The sequence below is a fragment of the Oncorhynchus gorbuscha genome, unplaced genomic scaffold (assembly GCF_021184085.1).
Source record: "Oncorhynchus gorbuscha isolate QuinsamMale2020 ecotype Even-year unplaced genomic scaffold, OgorEven_v1.0 Un_scaffold_2470, whole genome shotgun sequence".
In the NCBI taxonomy this organism is placed as follows: Eukaryota; Metazoa; Chordata; class Actinopteri; order Salmoniformes; family Salmonidae; genus Oncorhynchus; species Oncorhynchus gorbuscha.
The window spans coordinates 57,842-76,720 of NW_025746973.1; the positions used below are offsets into that span (position 1 = coordinate 57,842).

Consider the following 18,879-nt stretch of genomic DNA (forward strand, 5'->3'; position numbering starts at 1 on the left):
TAAACTGGGTTAACTCTCTCCCAGGGTCGTAGAGCAGTATAAACTGGGTTAACTCCTCTCCTCCAGGGTTGTAGAGCAGTATAAACTGGGTTAACTCCTCTCCTCCAGGGTTGTAGAGCAGTATAAACTGGGTTAACTCCTCTCCTCCAGGGTTGTAGAGCAGTATAAACTGGGTTTACATTTAGTTTAGGTTAACTCCTCCTCCAGGGTCGTAGAGCAGTATAAACTGGGTTAACTCCTCTCCTCCAGGGTTGTAGAGCAGTATAAACTGGGTTAACTCCTCTCCTCCAGGGTTGTAGAGCAGTATAAACTGGGTTAACTCCTCTCCTCCAGGGTCGTAGAGCAGTATAAACTGGGTTAACTCCTCTCCTCCAGGGTTGTAGAGCAGTATAAACTGGGTTAACTCCTCTCCTCCAGGGTTGTAGAGCAGTATAAACTGGGTTTACATTTCCTCCAGGGTTTAGAGCAGTATAAACTCCTCTCCTCCAGGGTCGTAGAGCAGTATAAACTGGGTTAACTCCTCTCCTCCAGGGTCGTAGAGCAGTATAAACTGGGTTAACTCCTCTCCTCCAGGGTTGTAGAGCAGTATAAACTGGGTTAACTCCTCTCCTCCAGGGTTGTAGAGCAGTATAAACTGGGTTTACTGGGTTAACTCCTCTCCTCCAGGGTTGTAGAGCAGTATAAACTGGGTTTACATTTAGTTAACTCCTCTCCAGGGTCGTAGAGCAGTATAAACTGGGTTAACTCCTCTCCTCCAGGGTCGTAGAGCAGTATAAACTGGGTTAACTCCTCTCCTCCAGGGTTGTAGAGCAGTATAAACTGGGTTAACTCCTCTCCTCCAGGGTTGTAGAGCAGTATAAACTGGGTTTACATTTAGTTTAGGTTAACTCCTCTCCTCCAGGGTCGTAGAGCAGTATAAACTGGGTTAACTCCTCTCCTCCAGGGTTGTAGAGCAGTATAAACTGGGTTAACTCCTCTCCTCCAGGGTCGTAGAGCAGTATAAACTGGGTTAACTCCTCTCCTCCAGGGTCGTAGAGCAGTATAAACTGGGTTAACTCCTCTCCTCCAGGGTCGTAGAGCAGTATAAACTGGGTTAACTCTCCTCCAGGGTCGTAGAGCAGTATAAACTGGGTTAACTCCTCTCCTCCAGGGTTGTAGAGCAGTATAAACTGGGTTAACTCCTCTCCTCCAGGGTTGTAGAGCAGTATAAACTGGGTTTACATTTAGTTTAGGTTAACTCCTCTCCTCCAGGGTCGTAGAGCAGTATAAACTGGGTTAACTCCTCTCCTCCAGGGTTGTAGAGCAGTATAAACTGGGTTAAGGGTTTATAAACTGGGTAACCCTCTCCTCCAGGGTTGTAGAGCAGTATAAACTGGGTTAACTCCTCTCCTCCAGGGTCGTAGAGCAGTATAAACTGGGTTTACATTTAGTTTAGGTTAACTCCTCTCCTCCAGGGTCGTAGAGCAGTATAAACTGGGTTAACTCCTCTCCTCCAGGGTTGTAGAGCAGTATAAACTGGGTTTACATTTAGTTTAGGTTAACTCCTCTCCTCCAGGGTCGTAGAGCAGTATAAACTGGGTTAACTCCTCTCCTCCAGGGTTGTAGAGCAGTATAAACTGGGTTAACTCCTCTCCTCCAGGGTCGTAGAGCAGTATAAACTGGGTTTACATTTAGTTTAGGTTAACTCCTCTCCTCCAGGGTCGTAGAGCAGTATAAACTGGGTTAACTCCTCTCCTCCAGGGTTGTAGAGCAGTATAAACTGGGTTAACTCCTCTCCTCCAGGGTCGTAGAGCAGTATAAACTGGGTTAACTCCTCTCCTCCAGGGTCGTAGAGCAGTATAAACTGGGTTAACTCCTCTCCTCCAGGGTTGTAGAGCAGTATAAACTGGGTTAACTCCTCTCCTCCAGGGTCGTAGAGCAGTATAAACTGGGTTAACATCCTCTCCTCCAGGGTCGTAGAGCAGTATAAACTGGGTTAACTCCTCTCCTCCAGGGTCGTAGAGCAGTATAAACTGGGTTAACTCCTCTCCTCCAGGGTTGTAGAGCAGTATAAACTGGGTTAACTCCTCTCCTCCAGGGTTGTAGAGCAGTATAAACTGGGTTAACTCCTCTCCTCCAGGGTTGTAGAGCAGTATAAACTGGGTTAACTCCTCTCCTCCAGGGTTGTAGAGCAGTATAAACTGGGTTAACTCCTCTCCTCCAGGGTTGTAGAGCAGTATAAACTGGGTTAACTCCTCTCCTCCAGGGTCGTAGAGCAGTATAAACTGGGTTAACTCCTCTCCTCCAGGGTCGTAGAGCAGTATAAACTGGGTTGTAGAGTTAACTCCTCTCCTCCAGGGTTGTAGAGCAGTATAAACTGGGTTAACTCCTCTCCTCCAGGGTTGTAGAGCAGTATAAACTGGGTTAACTCCTCTCCTCCAGGGTTGTAGAGCAGTATAAACTGGGTTAACTCCTCTCCTCCAGGGTTGTAGAGCAGTATAAACTGGGTTAACTCCTCTCCTCCAGGGTTGTAGAGCAGTATAAACTGGGTTTACATTTAGTTTAGGTCTCCTCCAGGGTTGTAGAGCAGTATAAACTGGGTTAACTCCTCTCCTCCAGGGTTGTAGAGCAGTATAAACTGGGTTAACTCCTCTCCTCCAGGGTTGTAGAGCAGTATAAACTGGGTTTACATTTAGTTTAGGTTAACTCCTCTCCTCCAGGGTTGTAGAGCAGTATAAACTGGGTTAACTCCTCTCCTCCAGGGTTGTAGAGCAGTATAAACTGGGTTTACATTTAGTTTAGGTTAACTCCTCTCCTCCAGGGTTGTAGAGCAGTATAAACTGGGTTTACATTTAGTTTAGGTTAACTCCTCTCCTCCAGGGTCGTAGAGCAGTATAAACTGGGTTAACTCCTCTCCTCCAGGGTTGTAGAGCAGTATAAACTGGGTTAACTCCTCTCCTCCAGGGTTGTAGAGCAGTATAAACTGGGTTACATTTAGTTTAGGTTAACTCCTCTCCTCCAGGGTTGTAGAGCAGTATAAACTGGGTTAACTCCTCTCCTCCAGGGTCGTAGAGCAGTATAAACTGGGTTAACTCCTCTCCTCCAGGGTCGTAGAGCAGTATAAACTGGGTTAACTCCTCTCCTCCAGGGTTGTAGAGCAGTATAAACTGGGTTTACATTTAGTTTAGGTTAACTCCTCCTCCAGGGTCGTAGAGCAGTATAAACTGGGTTAACTCCTCTCCTCCAGGGTTGTAGAGCAGTATAAACTGGGTTAACATTTAGTTTAGGTTAACTCCTCCTCCAGGGTTGTAGAGCAGTATAAACTGGGTTTCTCCTCCAGGGTCAGAGTTATAAACTGGGTTAACTCCTCTCCTCCAGGGTCGTAGAGCAGTATAAACTGGGTTAACTCCTCTCCTCCAGGGTTGTAGAGCAGTATAAACTGGGTTAACTCCTCTCCTCCAGGGTCGTAGAGCAGTATAAACTGGGTTAACTCCTCTCCTCCAGGGTCGTAGAGCAGTATAAACTGGGTTAACTCCTCTCCTCCCAGGGTTGTAGAGCAGTATAAACTGGGTTAACTCCTCTCCTCCAGGGTTGTAGAGCAGTATAAACTGGGTTAACTCCTCTCCTCCAGGGTTGTAGAGCAGTATAAACTGGGTTAACTCCTCTCCTCCAGGGTTGTAGAGCAGTATAAACTGGGTTAACTCCTCTCCTCCAGGGTCGTAGAGCAGTATAAACTGGGTTTACATTTAGTTTAGGTTAACTCCTCTCCTCCAGGGTCGTAGAGCAGTATAAACTGGGTTAACTCCTCTCCTCCAGGGTTGTAGAGCAGTATAAACTGGGTTAACTCCTCTCCTCCAGGGTCGTAGAGCAGTATAAACTGGGTTAACTCCTCTCCTCCAGGGTCGTAGAGCAGTATAAACTGACATTTAGCTCTCTCTCCTCCAGGGTCGTAGAGCAGTATAAACTGGGTTAACTCTCTCTCCTCCAGGGTCGTAGAGCAGTATAAACTGGGTTAACTCCTCTCCTCCAGGGTCCAGTATAAACTGGGTTAACTCCTCTCCTCCAGGGTTGTAGAGCAGTATAAACTGGGTTAACTCCTCTCCTCCAGGGTCGTAGAGTATAAACTGGGTCTCCTCCAGGGTTGTAGAGCAGTATAAACTGGGTTAACTCCTCTCCTCCAGGGTTGTAGAGCAGTATAAACTGGGTTTACATTTAGTTTAGGTTAACTCCTCTCCTCCAGGGTCGTAGAGCAGTATAAACTGGGTTAACTCCTCTCCTCCAGGGTCGTAGAGCAGTATAAACTGGGTTAACTCCTCTCCTCCAGGGTTGTAGAGCAGTATAAACTGGGTTAACTCCTCTCCTCCAGGGTCGTAGAGCAGTATAAACTGGGTTAACTCCTCTCCTCCAGGGTTGTAGAGCAGTATAAACTGGGTTAACTCCTCTCCTCCAGGGTTGTAGAGCAGTATAAACTGGGTTAACTCCTCTCCTCCAGGGTCGTAGAGCAGTATAAACTGGGTTAACTCCTCTCCTCCAGGGTTGTAGAGCAGTATAAACTGGGTTAACTCCTCTCCTCCAGGGTTGTAGAGCAGTATAAACTGGGTTTAATTTAGTTTAGGTTTACATTTAGTTTAAACTGGGTTTACATTTAGTTAACTCCTCTCCTCCAGGGTCGTAGAGCAGTATAAACTGGGTTAACTCCTCTCCTCCAGGGTCGTAGAGCAGTATAAACTGGGTTAACTCCTCTCCTCCAGGGTTGTAGAGCAGTATAAACTGGGTTAACTCCTCTCCTCCAGGGTTGTAGAGCAGTATAAACTGGGTTTACATTTAGTTTAGGTTAACTCCTCTCCTCCAGGGTCGTAGAGCAGTATAAACTGGGGTTGTAGAGCAGTATAACTCTCTCTCCTCCAGGGTTGTAGAGCAGTATAAACTGGGTTTACATTTAGTTTAGGTTAACTCCTCTCCTCCAGGGTCGTAGAGCAGTATAAACTGGGTTAACTCCTCTCCTCCAGGGTTTAGAGCAGTATAAACTGGGTTAACTCCTCTCCTCCAGGGTCGTAGAGCAGTATAAACTGGGTTACATTTAGTTTAAACTGGGTTAACTCCTCTCCTCCAGGGTCGTAGAGCAGTATAAACTGGGTTAACTCCTCTCCTCCAGGGTTGTAGAGCAGTATAAACTGGGTTAACTCCTCTCCTCCAGGGTCGTAGAGCAGTATAAACTGGGTTAACTCCTCTCCTCCAGGGTTGTAGAGCAGTATAAACTGGGTTTACATCCTCTCCTCTCCTCCAGGGTTGTAGAGCAGTATAAACTGGGTTAACTCCTCTCCTCCAGGGTTGTAGAGCAGTATAAACTGGGTTAACTCCTCTCCTCCAGGGTTGTAGAGCAGTATAAACTGGGTTAACTCCTCTCCTCCAGGGTTGTAGAGCAGTATAAACTGGGTTTACATTTAGTTTAGGTTAACTCCTCTCCTCCAGGGTTGTAGAGCAGTATAAACTGGGTTAACTCCTCTCCTCCAGGGTTGTAGAGCAGTATAAACTGGGTTAACTCCTCTCCTCCAGGGTTGTAGAGCAGTATAAACTGGGTTAACTCCTCTCCTCCAGGGTCGTAGAGCAGTATAAACTGGGTTAACTCCTCTCCTCCAGGGTTGTAGAGCAGTATAAACTGGGTTAACTCCTCTCCTCCAGGGTCGTAGAGCAGTATAAACTGGGTTAACTCCTCTCCTCCAGGGTCGTAGAGCAGTATAAACTGGGTTAACTCCTCTCCTCCAGGGTCGTAGAGCAGTATAAACTGGGTTTACTCCTCTCCTCCAGGGTTGTAGAGCAGTATAAACTGGGTTAACTCTTCTCCTCCAGGGTTGTAGAGCAGTATAAACTGGGTTAACTCCTCTCCTCCAGGGTTGTAGAGCAGTATAAACTGGGTTAACTCCTCTCCTCCAGGGTTGTAGAGCAGTATAAACTGGGTTTACATTTAGTTTAGGTCTCCTCTCCTCCAGGGTTGTAGAGCAGTATAAACTGGGTTAACTCCTCTCCTCCAGGGTCGTAGAGCAGTATAAACTGGGTTAACTCCTCTCCTCCAGGGTTGTAGAGCAGTATAAACTGGGTTAACTCCTCTCCTCCAGGGTTGTAGAGCAGTATAAACTGGGTTAACTCCTCTCCTCCAGGGTTGTAGAGCAGTATAAACTGGGTTAACTCCTCTCCTCCAGGGTTGTAGAGCAGTATAAACTGGGTTAACTCCTCTCCTCCAGGGTTGTAGAGCAGTATAAACTGGGTTTACATTTAGTTTAGGTTAACTCCTCTCCTCCAGGGTTGTAGAGCAGTATAAACTGGGTTAACTCCTCTCCTCCAGGGTTGTAGAGCAGTATAAACTGGGTTAACTCCTCTCCTCCAGGGTTGTAGAGCAGTATAAACTGGGTTTACATTTAGTTTAGGTTAACTCCTCTCCTCCAGGGTTGTAGAGCAGTATAAACTGGGTTAACTCCTCTCCTCCAGGGTTGTAGAGCAGTATAAACTGGGTTAACTCCTCTCCTCCAGGGTTGTAGAGCAGTATAAACTGGGTTAACTCCTCTCCTCCAGGGTTGTAGAGCAGTATAAACTGGGTTAACTCCTCTCCTCCAGGGTTGTAGAGCAGTATAAACTGGGTTTACATTTAGTTTAGTTAACCTCTCCTCCAGGGTCGTTATAAACTGGGTTAACTCCTCTCCTCCAGGGTTGTAGAGCAGTATAAACTGGGTTAACTCCTCTCCTCCAGGGTTGTAGAGCAGTATAAACTGGGTTAACTCCTCTCCTCCAGGGTTGTAGAGCAGTATAAACTGGGTTTACATTTAGTTTAGGTTAACTCCTCTCCTCCAGGGTTGTAGAGCAGTATAAACTCCTCTCCTCCAGGGTTGTAGTTAACTCCTCTCCTCCAGGGTTGTAGAGCAGTATAAACTGGGTTTACATTTCCAGTTTATAAACTGTTAACTCCTCTCCTCCAGGGTCGTAGAGCAGTATAAACTGGGTTAACTCCTCTCCTCCAGGGTTGTAGAGCAGTATAAACTGGGTTAACTCCTCTCCTCCAGGGTTGTAGAGCAGTATAAACTGGGTTTACATTTAGTTTAGGTTAACTCCTCTCCTCCAGGGTCGTAGAGCAGTATAAACTGGGTTAACTCCTCTCCTCCAGGGTTGTAGAGCAGTATAAACTGGGTTAACTCCTCTCCTCCAGGGTTGTAGAGCAGTATAAACTGGGTTAACTCCTCTCCTCCAGGGTCGTAGAGCAGTATAAACTGGGTTAACTCCTCTCCTCCAGGGTAGAGCAGTATAAACTGGGTTAACTCCTCTCCTCCAGGGTTGTAGAGCAGTATAAACTGGGTTTACTCCTCTCCTCCAGGGTCGTAGAGCAGTATAAACTGGGTTAACTCCTCTCCTCCAGGGTTGTAGAGCAGTATAAACTGGGTTAACTCCTCTCCTCCAGGGTTGTAGAGCAGTATAAACTGGGTTAACTCCTCTCCTCCAGGGTTGTAGAGCAGTATAAACTGGGTTAACTCCTCTCCTCCAGGGTTGTAGAGCAGTATAAACTGGGTTTACATTTAGGGTTTAAACTGGTTAACTCCTCTCCTCCAGGGTTGTAGAGCAGTATAAACTGGGTTAACTCCTCTCCTCCAGGGTTGTAGAGCAGTATAAACTGGGTTAACTCCTCTCCTCCAGGGTCGTAGAGCAGTATAAACTGGGTTTACATTTAGTTTAGGTTAACTCCTCTCCTCCAGGGTTGTAGAGCAGTATAAACTGGGTTAACTCCTCTCCTCCAGGGTTGTAGAGCAGTATAAACTGGGTTAACTCCTCTCCTTCAGGGTTGTAGAGCAGTATAAACTGGGTTAACTCCTCTCCTCCAGGGTCGTAGAGCAGTATAAACTGGGTTAACTCCTCTCCTCCAGGGTTGTAGAGCAGTATAAACTGGGTTAACTCCTCTCCTCCAGGGTTGTAGAGCAGTATAAACTGGGTTTACATTTAGTTTAGGTTAACTCCTCTCCTCCAGGGTCGTAGAGCAGTATAAACTGGGTTAACTCCTCTCCTCCAGGGTTGTAGAGCAGTATAAACTGGGTTAACTCCTCTCCTCCAGGGTCGTAGAGCAGTATAAACTGGGTTTACATTTAGTTTACTCCTCTCCTCCAGGGTCGTAGAGCAGTATAAACTGGGTTAACTCCTCTCCTCCAGGGTTGTAGAGCAGTTAAACTGTAGAGCAGGGTATAAACTGGGTTAACTCCTCTCCTCCAGGGTTGTAGAGCAGTATAAACTGGGTTAACTCCTCTCCTCCAGGGTTGTAGAGCAGTATAAACTGGGTTAACTCCTCTCCTCCAGGGTTGTAGAGCAGTATAAACTGGGTTAACTCCTCTCCTCCAGGGTCGTAGAGCAGTATAAACTGGGTTTACATTTCCTCAGGGTTTAGGTAACTCCTCTCCTCCAGGGTTGTAGAGCAGTATAAACTGGGTTAACTCCTCTCCTCCAGGGTTGTAGAGCAGTATAAACTGGGTTAACTCCTCTCCTCCAGGGTTGTAGAGCAGTATAAACTGGGTTAACTCCTCTCCTCCAGGGTTGTAGAGCAGTATAAACTGGGTTAACTCCTCTCCTCCAGGGTTGTAGAGCAGTATAAACTGGGTTAACTCCTCTCCTCCAGGGTTAACTCTCTCCTCCAGGGTCGTAGAGCAGTATAAACTGGGTTTACATTTAGTTTACTCCTCTCCTCCAGGGTTGTAGAGCAGTATAAACTGGGTTAACTCCTCTCCTCCAGGGTTGTAGAGCAGTATAAACTGGGTTAACTTCTCCTCCAGGGTTAGAGCAGTATAAACTGGGTTAACTCCTCTCCTCCAGGGTTGTAGAGCAGTATAAACTGGGTTAACTCCTCTCCTCCAGGGTCGTAGAGCAGTATAAACTGGGTTAACTCCTCTCCTCCAGGGTTGTAGAGCAGTATAAACTGGGTTAACTCCTCTCCTCCAGGGTTGTAGAGCAGTATAAACTGGGTTTACATTTAGTAAACTCCTCTCCAGGGTCGTAGAGCAGTATAAACTGGGTTAACTCCTCTCCTCCAGGGTTGTAGAGCAGTATAAACTGGGTTAACTCCTCTCCTCCAGGGTTGTAGAGCAGTATAAACTGGGTTAACTCCTCTCCTCCAGGGTCGTAGAGCAGTATAAACTGGGTTTACATTTAGTTTAGGTTAACTCCTCTCCTCCAGGGTCGTAGAGCAGTATAAACTGGGTTACATTTAGTAAACTCCTCTACTCCTCTCCTCCAGGGTTGTAGAGCAGTATAAACTGGGTTAACTCCTCTCCTCCAGGGTTGTAGAGCAGTATAAACTGGGTTTACATTTAGTTTAGGTTAACTCCTCTCCTCCAGGGTCGTAGAGCAGTATAAACTGGGTTAACTCCTCTCCTCCAGGGTCGTAGAGCAGTATAAACTGGGTTTACATTTAGGGTTAACTCCTCTCCTCCAGGGTTGTAGAGCAGTATAAACTGGGTTAACTCCTCTCCTCCAGGGTTGTAGAGCAGTATAAACTGGGTTTACATTTAGTTTAGGTTAACTCCTCTCCTCCAGGGTCGTAGAGCAGTATAAACTGGGTTAACTCCTCTCCTCCAGGGTTGTAGAGCAGTATAAACTGGGTTTACTCCTCTCCTCCAGGGTTGTAGAGCAGTATAAACTGGGTTAACTCCTCTCCTCCAGGGTTGTAGAGCAGTATAACTGGGTTAACTCCTCTCCTCCAGGGTTGTAGAGCAGTATAAACTGGGTTTACTCCTTTGTAGAGCAGTTTTTAGTTTAGAGCAGTTAACTCCTCTCCTCCAGGGTTGTAGAGCAGTATAAACTGGGTTAACTCCTCTCCTCCAGGGTTGTAGAGCAGTATAAACTGGGTTTACATTTAGTTTAAACTCCTCTCCTCCAGGGTTGTAGAGCAGTATAAACTGGGTTAACTCCTCTCCTCCAGGGTCGTAGAGCAGTATAAACTGGGTTTACATTTAGTTTAGGTTAACTCCTCTCCTCCAGGGTCGTAGAGCAGCATAAACTGGGTTAACTCCTCTCCTCCAGGGTCGTAGAGCAGCATAAACTGGGTTAACTCCTCTCCTCCAGGGTCGTAGAGCAGTATAAACTGGGTTAACTCCTCTCCTCCAGGGTTGTAGAGCAGTATAAACTGGGTTAACTCCTCTCCTCCAGGGTTGTAGAGCAGTATAAACTGGGTTAACTCCTCTCTCCAGGGTTGTAGAGCAGTATAAACTGGGTTTTACTGGGTTAACTCCTCTCCTCCAGGGTTGTAGAGCAGTATAAACTGGGTTAACTTAGTTTAGGTTAACCTCTCCTCCAGGGTTGTAGAGCAGTATAAACTGGGTTAACTCCTCTCCTCCAGGGTCGTAGAGCAGTATAAACTGGGTTTACATTTAGGGTTAGAAACTCCTCTCCTCCAGGGTTGTAGAGCAGTATAAACTGGGTTAACTCCTCTCCTCCAGGGTTGTAGAGCAGTATAAACTGGGTTTTCTCCTCAATTAAACTGGAGTTAAACTCCTCTCCTCCAGGGTTGTAGAGCAGTATAAACTGGGTTTACATTTAGTTTAGGTTAACTCCTCTCCTCCAGGGTTGTAGAGCAGTATAAACTGGGTTAACTCTCTCCTCCAGGGTCGTAGAGCAGTATAAACTGGGTTTACATTTAGTAAACCCTCTCCCGGGTCGTAGAGCAGTATAAACTGGGTTTACATTTAGTAAACTCCTCTCCAGGGTCGTATAAACTGGGTTAGAGCAGTATAAACTGGGTTTACATTTAGTTTAGGTTAACTCCTCTCCTCCAGGGTCGTAGAGCAGTATAAACTGGGTTAACTCCTCTCCTCCAGGGTCGTAGAGCAGTATAAACTGGGTTAACTCCTCTCCTCCAGGGTCGTAGAGCAGTATAAACTGGGTTAACTCCTCTCCTCCAGGGTTGTAGAGCAGTATAAACTGGGTTAACTCCTCTCCTCCAGGGTTGTAGAGCAGTATAAACTGGGTTAACTCCTCTCCTCCAGGGTTGTAAGAGCAGTAGAAACTGGGTTAACTCCTCTCCTCCAGGGTCGTAGAGCAGTATAAACTAGGTTAACTCCTCTCCTCCAGGGTTGTAGAGCAGTATAAACTGGGTTAACTCCTCTCCTCCAGGGTCGTAGAGCAGTATAAACTGGGTTTACATTTAGTTTAGGTTAACTCCTCTCCTCCAGGGTCGTAGAGCAGTATAAACTGGGTTAACTCCTCTCCTCCAGGGTCGTAGAGCAGTATAAACTGGGTTAACTCCTCTCCTCCAGGGTTGTAGAGCAGTATAAACTGGGTTAACTCCTCTCCTCCAGGGTTGTAGAGCAGTATAAACTGGGTTAACTCCTCTCCTCCAGGGTTGTAGAGCAGTATAAACTGGGTTAACTCCTCTCCTCCAGGGTTGTAGAGCAGTATAAACTGGGTTAACTCCTCTCCTCCAGGGTCGAGCAGTAGAGCAGTATAAACTGGGTTTACATTTAGTTTAGGTTAACTCCTCTCCTCCAGGGTCGTAGAGCAGTATAAACTGGGTTAACTCCTCTCCTCCAGGGTCGTAGAGCAGTATAAACTGGGTTAACTCCTCTCCTCCAGGGTCGTAGAGCAGTATAAACTGGGTTAACTCCTCTCCTCCAGGGTTGTAGAGCAGTATAAACTGGGTTAACTCCTCTCCTCCAGGGTCGTAGAGCAGTATAAACTGGGTTAACTCCTCTCCTCCAGGGTTGTAGAGCAGTATAAACTGGGTTAACTCCTCTCCTCCAGGGTCGTAGAGCAGTATAAACTGGGTTAACTCCTCTCCTCCAGCGTCGTAGAGCAGTATAAACTGGGTTAACTCCTCTCCTCCAGGGTTGTAGAGCAGTATAAACTGGGTTAACTCCTCTCCTCCAGGGTCGTAGAGCAGTATAAACTGGGTTAACTCCTCTCCTCCAGGGTTGTAGAGCAGTATAAACTGGGTTAACTCCTCTCCTCCAGGGTTGTAGAGCAGTATAAACTGGGTTAACTCCTCTCCTCCAGGGTCGTAGAGCAGTATAAACTGGGTTTACATTTAGTTTAGGTTAACTCCTCTCCTCCAGGGTCGTAGAGCAGTATAAACTGGGTTAACTCCTCTCCTCCAGGGTCGTAGAGCAGTATAAACTGGGTTAACTCCTCTCCTCCAGGGTCGTAGAGCAGTATAAACTGGGTTAACTCCTCTCCTCCAGGGTCGTAGAGCAGTATAAACTGGGTTAACTCCTCTCCTCCAGGGTCGTAGAGCAGTATAAACTGGGTTAACTCCTCTCCTCCAGGGTTGTAGAGCAGTATAAACTGGGTTAACTCCTCTCCTCCAGGGTTGTAGAGCAGTATAAACTGGGTTAACTCCTCTCCTCCAGGGTCGTAGAGCAGTATAAACTGGGTTAACTCCTCTCCTCCAGGGTTGTAGAGCAGTATAAACTGGGTTAACTCCTCTCCTCCAGGGTTGTAGAGCAGTATAAACTGGGTTAACTCCTCTCCTCCAGGGTCGTAGAGCAGTATAAACTGGGTTAACTCCTCTCCTCCAGGGTTGTAGAGCAGTATAAACTGGGTTAACTCCTCTCCTCCAGGGTCGTAGAGCAGTATAAACTGGGTTAACTCCTCTCCTCCAGGGTTGTAGAGCAGTATAAACTGGGTTAACTCCTCTCCTCCAGGGTCGTAGAGCAGTATAAACTGGGTTAACTCCTCTCCTCCAGGGTCGTAGAGCAGTATAAACTGGGTTAACTCCTCTCCTCCAGGGTCGTAGAGCAGTATAAACTGGGTTAACTCCTCTCCTCCAGGGTTGTAGAGCAGTATAAACTGGGTTAACTCCTCTCCTCCAGGGTCGTAGAGCAGTATAAACTGGGTTAACTCTCTCCTGTGATCACATGACCTAGTCCACTCTGTCTGACACATGCCTGTGATCACATGACCTAGTCCACTCTGTCTGACACATGCCTGTGATCACATGACCTAGTCCACTCTGTCTGACACATGCCTGTGATCACATGACCTAGTCCACTCTGTCTGACACATGCCTGTGATCACATGACCTAGTCCACTCTGTCTGACACATGCCTGTGATCACATGACCTAGTCCACTCTGTCTGACACATGCCTGTGATCACATGACCTAGTCCACTCTGTCTGACACATGCCTGTGATCACATGACCTAGTCCACTCTGTCTGACACATGCCTGTGATCACATGACCTAGTCCACTCTGTCTGACACATGCCTGTGATCACATGACCTAGTCCACTCTGTCTGACACATGCCTGTGATCACATGACCTAGTCCACTCTGTCTGACACATGCCTGTGATCACATGACCTAGCCCACTCTGTCTGACACATGCCTGTGATCACATGACCTAGCCCACTCTGTCTGACACATGCCTGTGATCACATGACCTAGTCCACTCTGTCTGACACATGCCTGTGATCACATGACCTAGTCCACTCTGTCTGACACATGCCTGTGATCACATGACCTAGTCCACTCTGTCTGACACATGCCTGTGATCACATGACCTAGTCCACTCTGTCTGACACATGCCTGTGATCACATGACCTAGCCTGCATATCTTCAGTGCATTCGGATATTATTCAGACCACTTCCCTTTTCCAAATGTTACGTTACAGCCTTGTTCTAAAATGGATTGGAGGTTGACAGAGCAAAAACAAAGCCAAAGAGGTCTAAGGAACTGTCTGTAGATCTGGGGAAGGGTCTGCAGCATTGAAGGTCCCCAAGAACACAGTGGCCTCCATCATTCTTTAATGGAAGAAGTTTGGAACCACCAAGACTCTTCCTAGAGCTGGCCGCCGGACAAAATGAGCAATCGGGGGAAGACCAACCCGATGGTCACTCTGATAGAGCTCCAGCGTTCCTCTGGAGATGGGAGAACCTTCCAGAAGGACAACCATCTATGCGGCATTCCACCAATCAGGCCTTTATGGTAGAGTGGCCAGACGGAAGCAACTCCTCAGTAAAAGGCACATGACGGCCCTCTTGGGAGTTTCAGACCATGAGAAACAAGATTATCTGGTCCGATGAAACCAAGTATGGTCTGATGGCCAATCGGCACGTCTGGAGGAAACCTGGCACCATCCCTATGGTGAAGCATGGTGGTGGCAGCATCATGCTGTGGGGATGTTTTTCAGTGGCAGGGCCTGGGAGACTAGTCAGGATCAAGGGAAAGATGAACGGAGCAAAGTACAGGGAGATCTTTGATGAAAACCTGCTACAGAGTGCTCAGGACCTCAGACTGGGCGAAGGTTCACCTTCCAACAGGACAACGACCCTAAGCACACAGCCTAGACAACACAGGAGTGGCTTCTGGACAAGTCTCTGAATGTCCTTGAGTGGCCCAGCCAGAGCCCAGACTTGAACCCGATCGAACATCTCTGGAGAGACCTGAAAATAGCTGTGTAGCGACGATCCCCATCCAACTTAACAGAGCTTGAGAGGATCTGCAGAGAGGAATGGGAGAAACTCCCAAATACAGCTGTGCCAAGCTTGTAGCGTCATACACAAGAAGAATCGATGCTATAATTGCTGCCTCTGTTGCTTCAGCAAAGTACTGAGTAAAGGGTCTGAATACTTTATATAAATTTGATATTTCATGTTATTATTCGTTTAAAAAAACAACCTGTTTTACCTTTCTCATTGTGTGTAGATAAGGGGGGAAAAACAACCTGTTTTACCTTTCTCATTGTGTGTAGATAAGGGGGGAAAAACAACCTGTTTTACCTTTCTCATTGTGTGTGTAGATAAGGGGAAAAAACAATTTAATCCTTTAAAAAAGAAAAGGCTGTAACGTAACAAAATGTTGAAAAAGTCAAGGGTCTGAATACTTTCCGAATACGCTGTTTCCCCTCCTGATGTGTGGGTTTTTACTGCGTATCCTAAATGTTGTCTTGAAACAGTTATATAATTTCTTCAATAACTATTTTCTTTTGCTATCAGGCTACTAGTTGCAATCAGTGATCTTTTTAAATGTTTTTATTTTTATCTTGTATGTTTTAATCCCTCCCTCCCTGTCACCCGCTATAGGTGCTACCTTATCGATGCGCTCCCTGGTGAAGGAGGAGCCTGATTGGAGGACGGGGGTCAGCCCTGGGGAGAGGGGCGGGATGGTTGGCGGTCCTCTTAGGCTGCGGAGGGGAAGCAGGTTCACCTGGAGGAAGGAGTGCCAGTCCATCATGGAGAGGTGAGCCAATCACAGACCCTGATTGGGTTAGGTTTCCATGACAACGGATCCAAAACAGATTCTCCAACCAGCACTAACCGATGGTGGTTGAGTCTATTCATGTTAGTGATTCTGTCACTAAGACATTTTTAGGGGTGCGTTCATTTCGCTTCAACGTTTGCTACGTTGCGCGGCGGTTTGTATTGAATGACAACGTTTTTCCAAAATGGTGCCTTTTTAAGGTATGTTTACTCCCGTGACCATTTTTGAAATGGGTTGGTGAAATTGCTTGAGCCGTACTGAGAATTCGGAAAAGGATGAAAGCCAACTGTCCAATAATCTAGAACAGAGCTGTGTGGACATGTTTTTGGAGTCTGAGTGCTTTCCTCTACTAGGGCCAGTGGTCCCCAACCCTGGTCTGGGCTGGAGAGCTATGCTAGAGAGCTATGCTAGAGAGCTGGGCTGGAGAGCTATGCTGGAGAGCTATGCTGGAGAGCTATGCTAGAGAGCTATGCTAGAGAGCTGGGCTGGAGAGCTATGCTAGAGAGCTATGCTAGAGAGCTGGGCTGGAGAGCTGGGCTGGAGAGCTGGGCTGGAGAGCTATGCTGGAGAGCTATGCTAGAGAGCTGGGCTGGAGAGCTATGCTAGAGAGCTGGGCTGGAGAGCTATGCTAGAGAGCTGGGCTGGAGAGCTATGCTAGAGAGCTGGGCTGGAGAGCTATGCTGGAGAGCTGGGCTGGAGAGCTATGCTAGAGAGCTGGGCTGGAGAGCTATGCTAGAGAGCTATGCTAGAGAGCTGGGCTGGAGAGCTGGGCTGGAGAGCTGGGCTGGAGAGCTGGGCTGGAGAGCTGGGCTGGAGAGCTGGGCTGGAGAGCTGGGCTGGAGAGTTGGGCTGGAGAGTTGGGCTGGAGAGTTGGGCTGGAGAGTTGGGCTGGAGAGCTGGGCTGGAGAGCTGGGCTGGAGAGCTGGGCTGGAGAGCTGGGCTGGAGAGCTGGGCTGGAGAGCTGGGCTGGAGAGCTGGGCTGGAGAGCTGGGCTGGCTGAGAGCTATGCTGGAGAGCTATGCTGGAGAGCTATGCTGGAGAGCTATGCTGAGAGCTATGCTGGAGAGCTATGCTGGAGAGCTATGCTGGAGAGCCGGGCTGGGCTGGGCTGGAGAGCCGGGCTGGAGAGCCGGGCTGGAGAGCCGGGCTGGAGAGCCGGGCTGGAGAGAGCCGGGCTGGAGAGCCGGGCTGGAGAGCTATGCTGGAGAGCTATGCTGGAGAGCTATGCTGGAGAGCTATGCTGGAGAGCTATGCTGGAGAGCTATGCTGGAGAGCTATGCTGGAGAGCTATGCTGGAGCCAGCTGATATGCTGGAGAGCTATGGGTTGTCCAGGCTTTTGTCCAAGCCCAGCACTAAACAATAAAAGTGGTTGAGTCTATTGAAGTTTATGATAAGGCTTCTAATTTAACTCAGAGTGGCGCAGCGGTCTAAGACACTGCATCTCAGTGCTGGAGGCCTGGTTTGATCCCGGGCTGTATCACAACTGTCCATGATCAGGTGTCCCATAGGGGCGGCACACAATTAGCCCAGCGTCCTGGTTAGGGAGGGTTTGGTCAGGGGGAAGGCTGTCAATTGTAAAATGAGAATTTGTTCTTAACTGACTTGCCTCGTTAAATAAAGGTAAAAAAATAATTATAATTTAAAACAGTCAACATGATTCAGTGACAAGGTGACATTGTTAGGGCCACACCTTGTCATTGAATCATGTCGACTGTTTTAAATTATTATTATTTTAAGAACAAATTCTCATTTTACAATGACAGCCCCCCGACCAAACCCTCCCCTAACCAGGACACATTGGGCTTGTTAAGGTTCTGAAGTCCAAACAATTGGGTCGCATATACGGCAAAATATCGAATAGCATCACGGTTGCACCATTTATCTAGCTCAACCAGGTCAAAAAAGGATCTGACCTACAGTACATGTATATTTGAGTCACATAGCAGACATTCCAGACTAGACGGCTCAATCACTTATTTCATTTTTTTATTTTACCTTTATTTAACCAGGCAAGTCAGTTAAAAACAAATTCTTATTCTCAATGACGGCCTGGGAACAGTGGGCAGAATGGCAGATTTTGTACCTTGTCAGCTCGGGGATTTGAACTTGCAACCTTCCGGTTACTAGTCCAATGCTCTAACCACTAGGCTACCCTGCCGCCCCAGGGATAGCCCCAGGTGTCACCTATCGCCACCACATCACACAGCTGTACAGCTAGTCCTGCTGCTGAGGCTGATGGGGCTTTAGTCATGCCGGATGTGACTGTGATCAGATCATTTAGGAGGGATCGTTTTAATGTGGATAAACTGTACTTTCACCCCTGCTTACTGACCACTCCCAACCTACTACTGCCAACCTGAATAATAAACTACTATTTAATTCATTTCATTATCAAGGTGTGTCATGTTGTGGTTTTCTTTTCACCGCAAAAAAAACAAACCCACTTTGATCTCATCAGGTGTTTGTTTGCAGCATGACACATGGAACTCACTCTGTTACATTAAGGTTCATGTGGATGTTTTTTCAGTGTCATTATTGGGTATTGTGTGTAGATTGATGAGGAAAAATATATATTTAATCGATTTTAGATTAACGCTGTAATGTGGGAAAGGAAAGGGTCTGAATACTTTCCGAATGCTCTGTATATATACCGGCGACATTTTGTCTCGTCCTATAGCGGGATCGCGTTTCCGTTCATAATGTCGTGGACCGTTTTTTTAAAAAACGACTCGCTCGTGGGCGTCGTTAACCATCTGTTTACACTTTGTTCAGTCGTGTTAACTCGTCGGTTGGCGAGCTGAGGGACGCAGGAAAAAAAAGGTGATCAATGATCATAAATGAATGTATGACAGATCTCTTGTCATCACAAACCCGCCATTTTGTTTTAAAGAGACAGTGTACCATTTTCAAGGTGTTGCGTCTCAATAGGAAAACAGTGCTTTTACACTGAAACCTACTATTTACGCGTGGCTTTTGTAATTTCACCGACAGGTGTTTGTATAAACATTTTAGCTTTCATAATAGACTTAATGTATTTCGTTTCTAGGTTACAAACATTTCCTTGAAAGTAGCTAGAATTCATATAGTTAGTATCTCAATAAATTGTAAAAAAAAAACATTTTCTGCTGCTCCTAAATTTTATATGATGCTTCTCTTAACTTTTTTAAATGAATTAAATGTTTTAATTCCAGAGCCCATTATGTTAAGAAACATATTCTTTATAACCAGTCTATGGTTTAATTTTTTTTTTGTGTGTGTTTTTAAACAAGGCATATCCTAATCTAGCGATCGACTCCTCTGTGATATTTCTTAGCAGGGCACTCTCAGTAATAGAAATACACAGGCACTTAGACAAGCCACGCCATCCCACAGCTCTAGGGATTACATAATACCACTGCAGTGCTGCTACTCCTTTATGGCGTGGAGAAGGTGGGAGCGTGGAGAAGGTGGGGCGTGGAGAAGGTGGGAGCGTGGAGAAGGTGGGAGGCGTGGAGAAGGTGGGAGCGTGGAGAAGGTGGGAGCGTGGAAAAGGTGGGGGCGTGGAGAAAGGTGGGCGTGGAGAAGCGTGGAGGTGGGAGGGTGGGAGGCGTGGAAAGGTGGGAGCGTGGAGAAGGTGGGGAGCGTGGAGAAGGTGGGGCGTGGAGAAAGGTGGGAGGCGTGGAGAAGGTGGGAGGCGTGG

The 18,879-nt window shown here is 47.0% G+C and overlaps 1 protein-coding gene across 1 annotated transcript in view; it reads left to right on the forward strand.

The window, feature by feature from the left end:
* Positions 1 to 15,662, forward strand: part of LOC124025843 (homeobox-containing protein 1-like) — a 40,226-nt gene extending 24,564 nt beyond the window's left edge. The window contains exons 7-8 of the mRNA XM_046339152.1: positions 15,022 to 15,178; positions 15,452 to 15,662. Of these exons, the coding sequence (XP_046195108.1) occupies positions 15,022 to 15,178; positions 15,452 to 15,662 (368 nt within the window). The remainder of the gene's footprint in view (positions 1 to 15,021; positions 15,179 to 15,451) is intronic.
* The last annotated feature ends 3,217 nt before the right edge of the window (positions 15,663 to 18,879 follow it).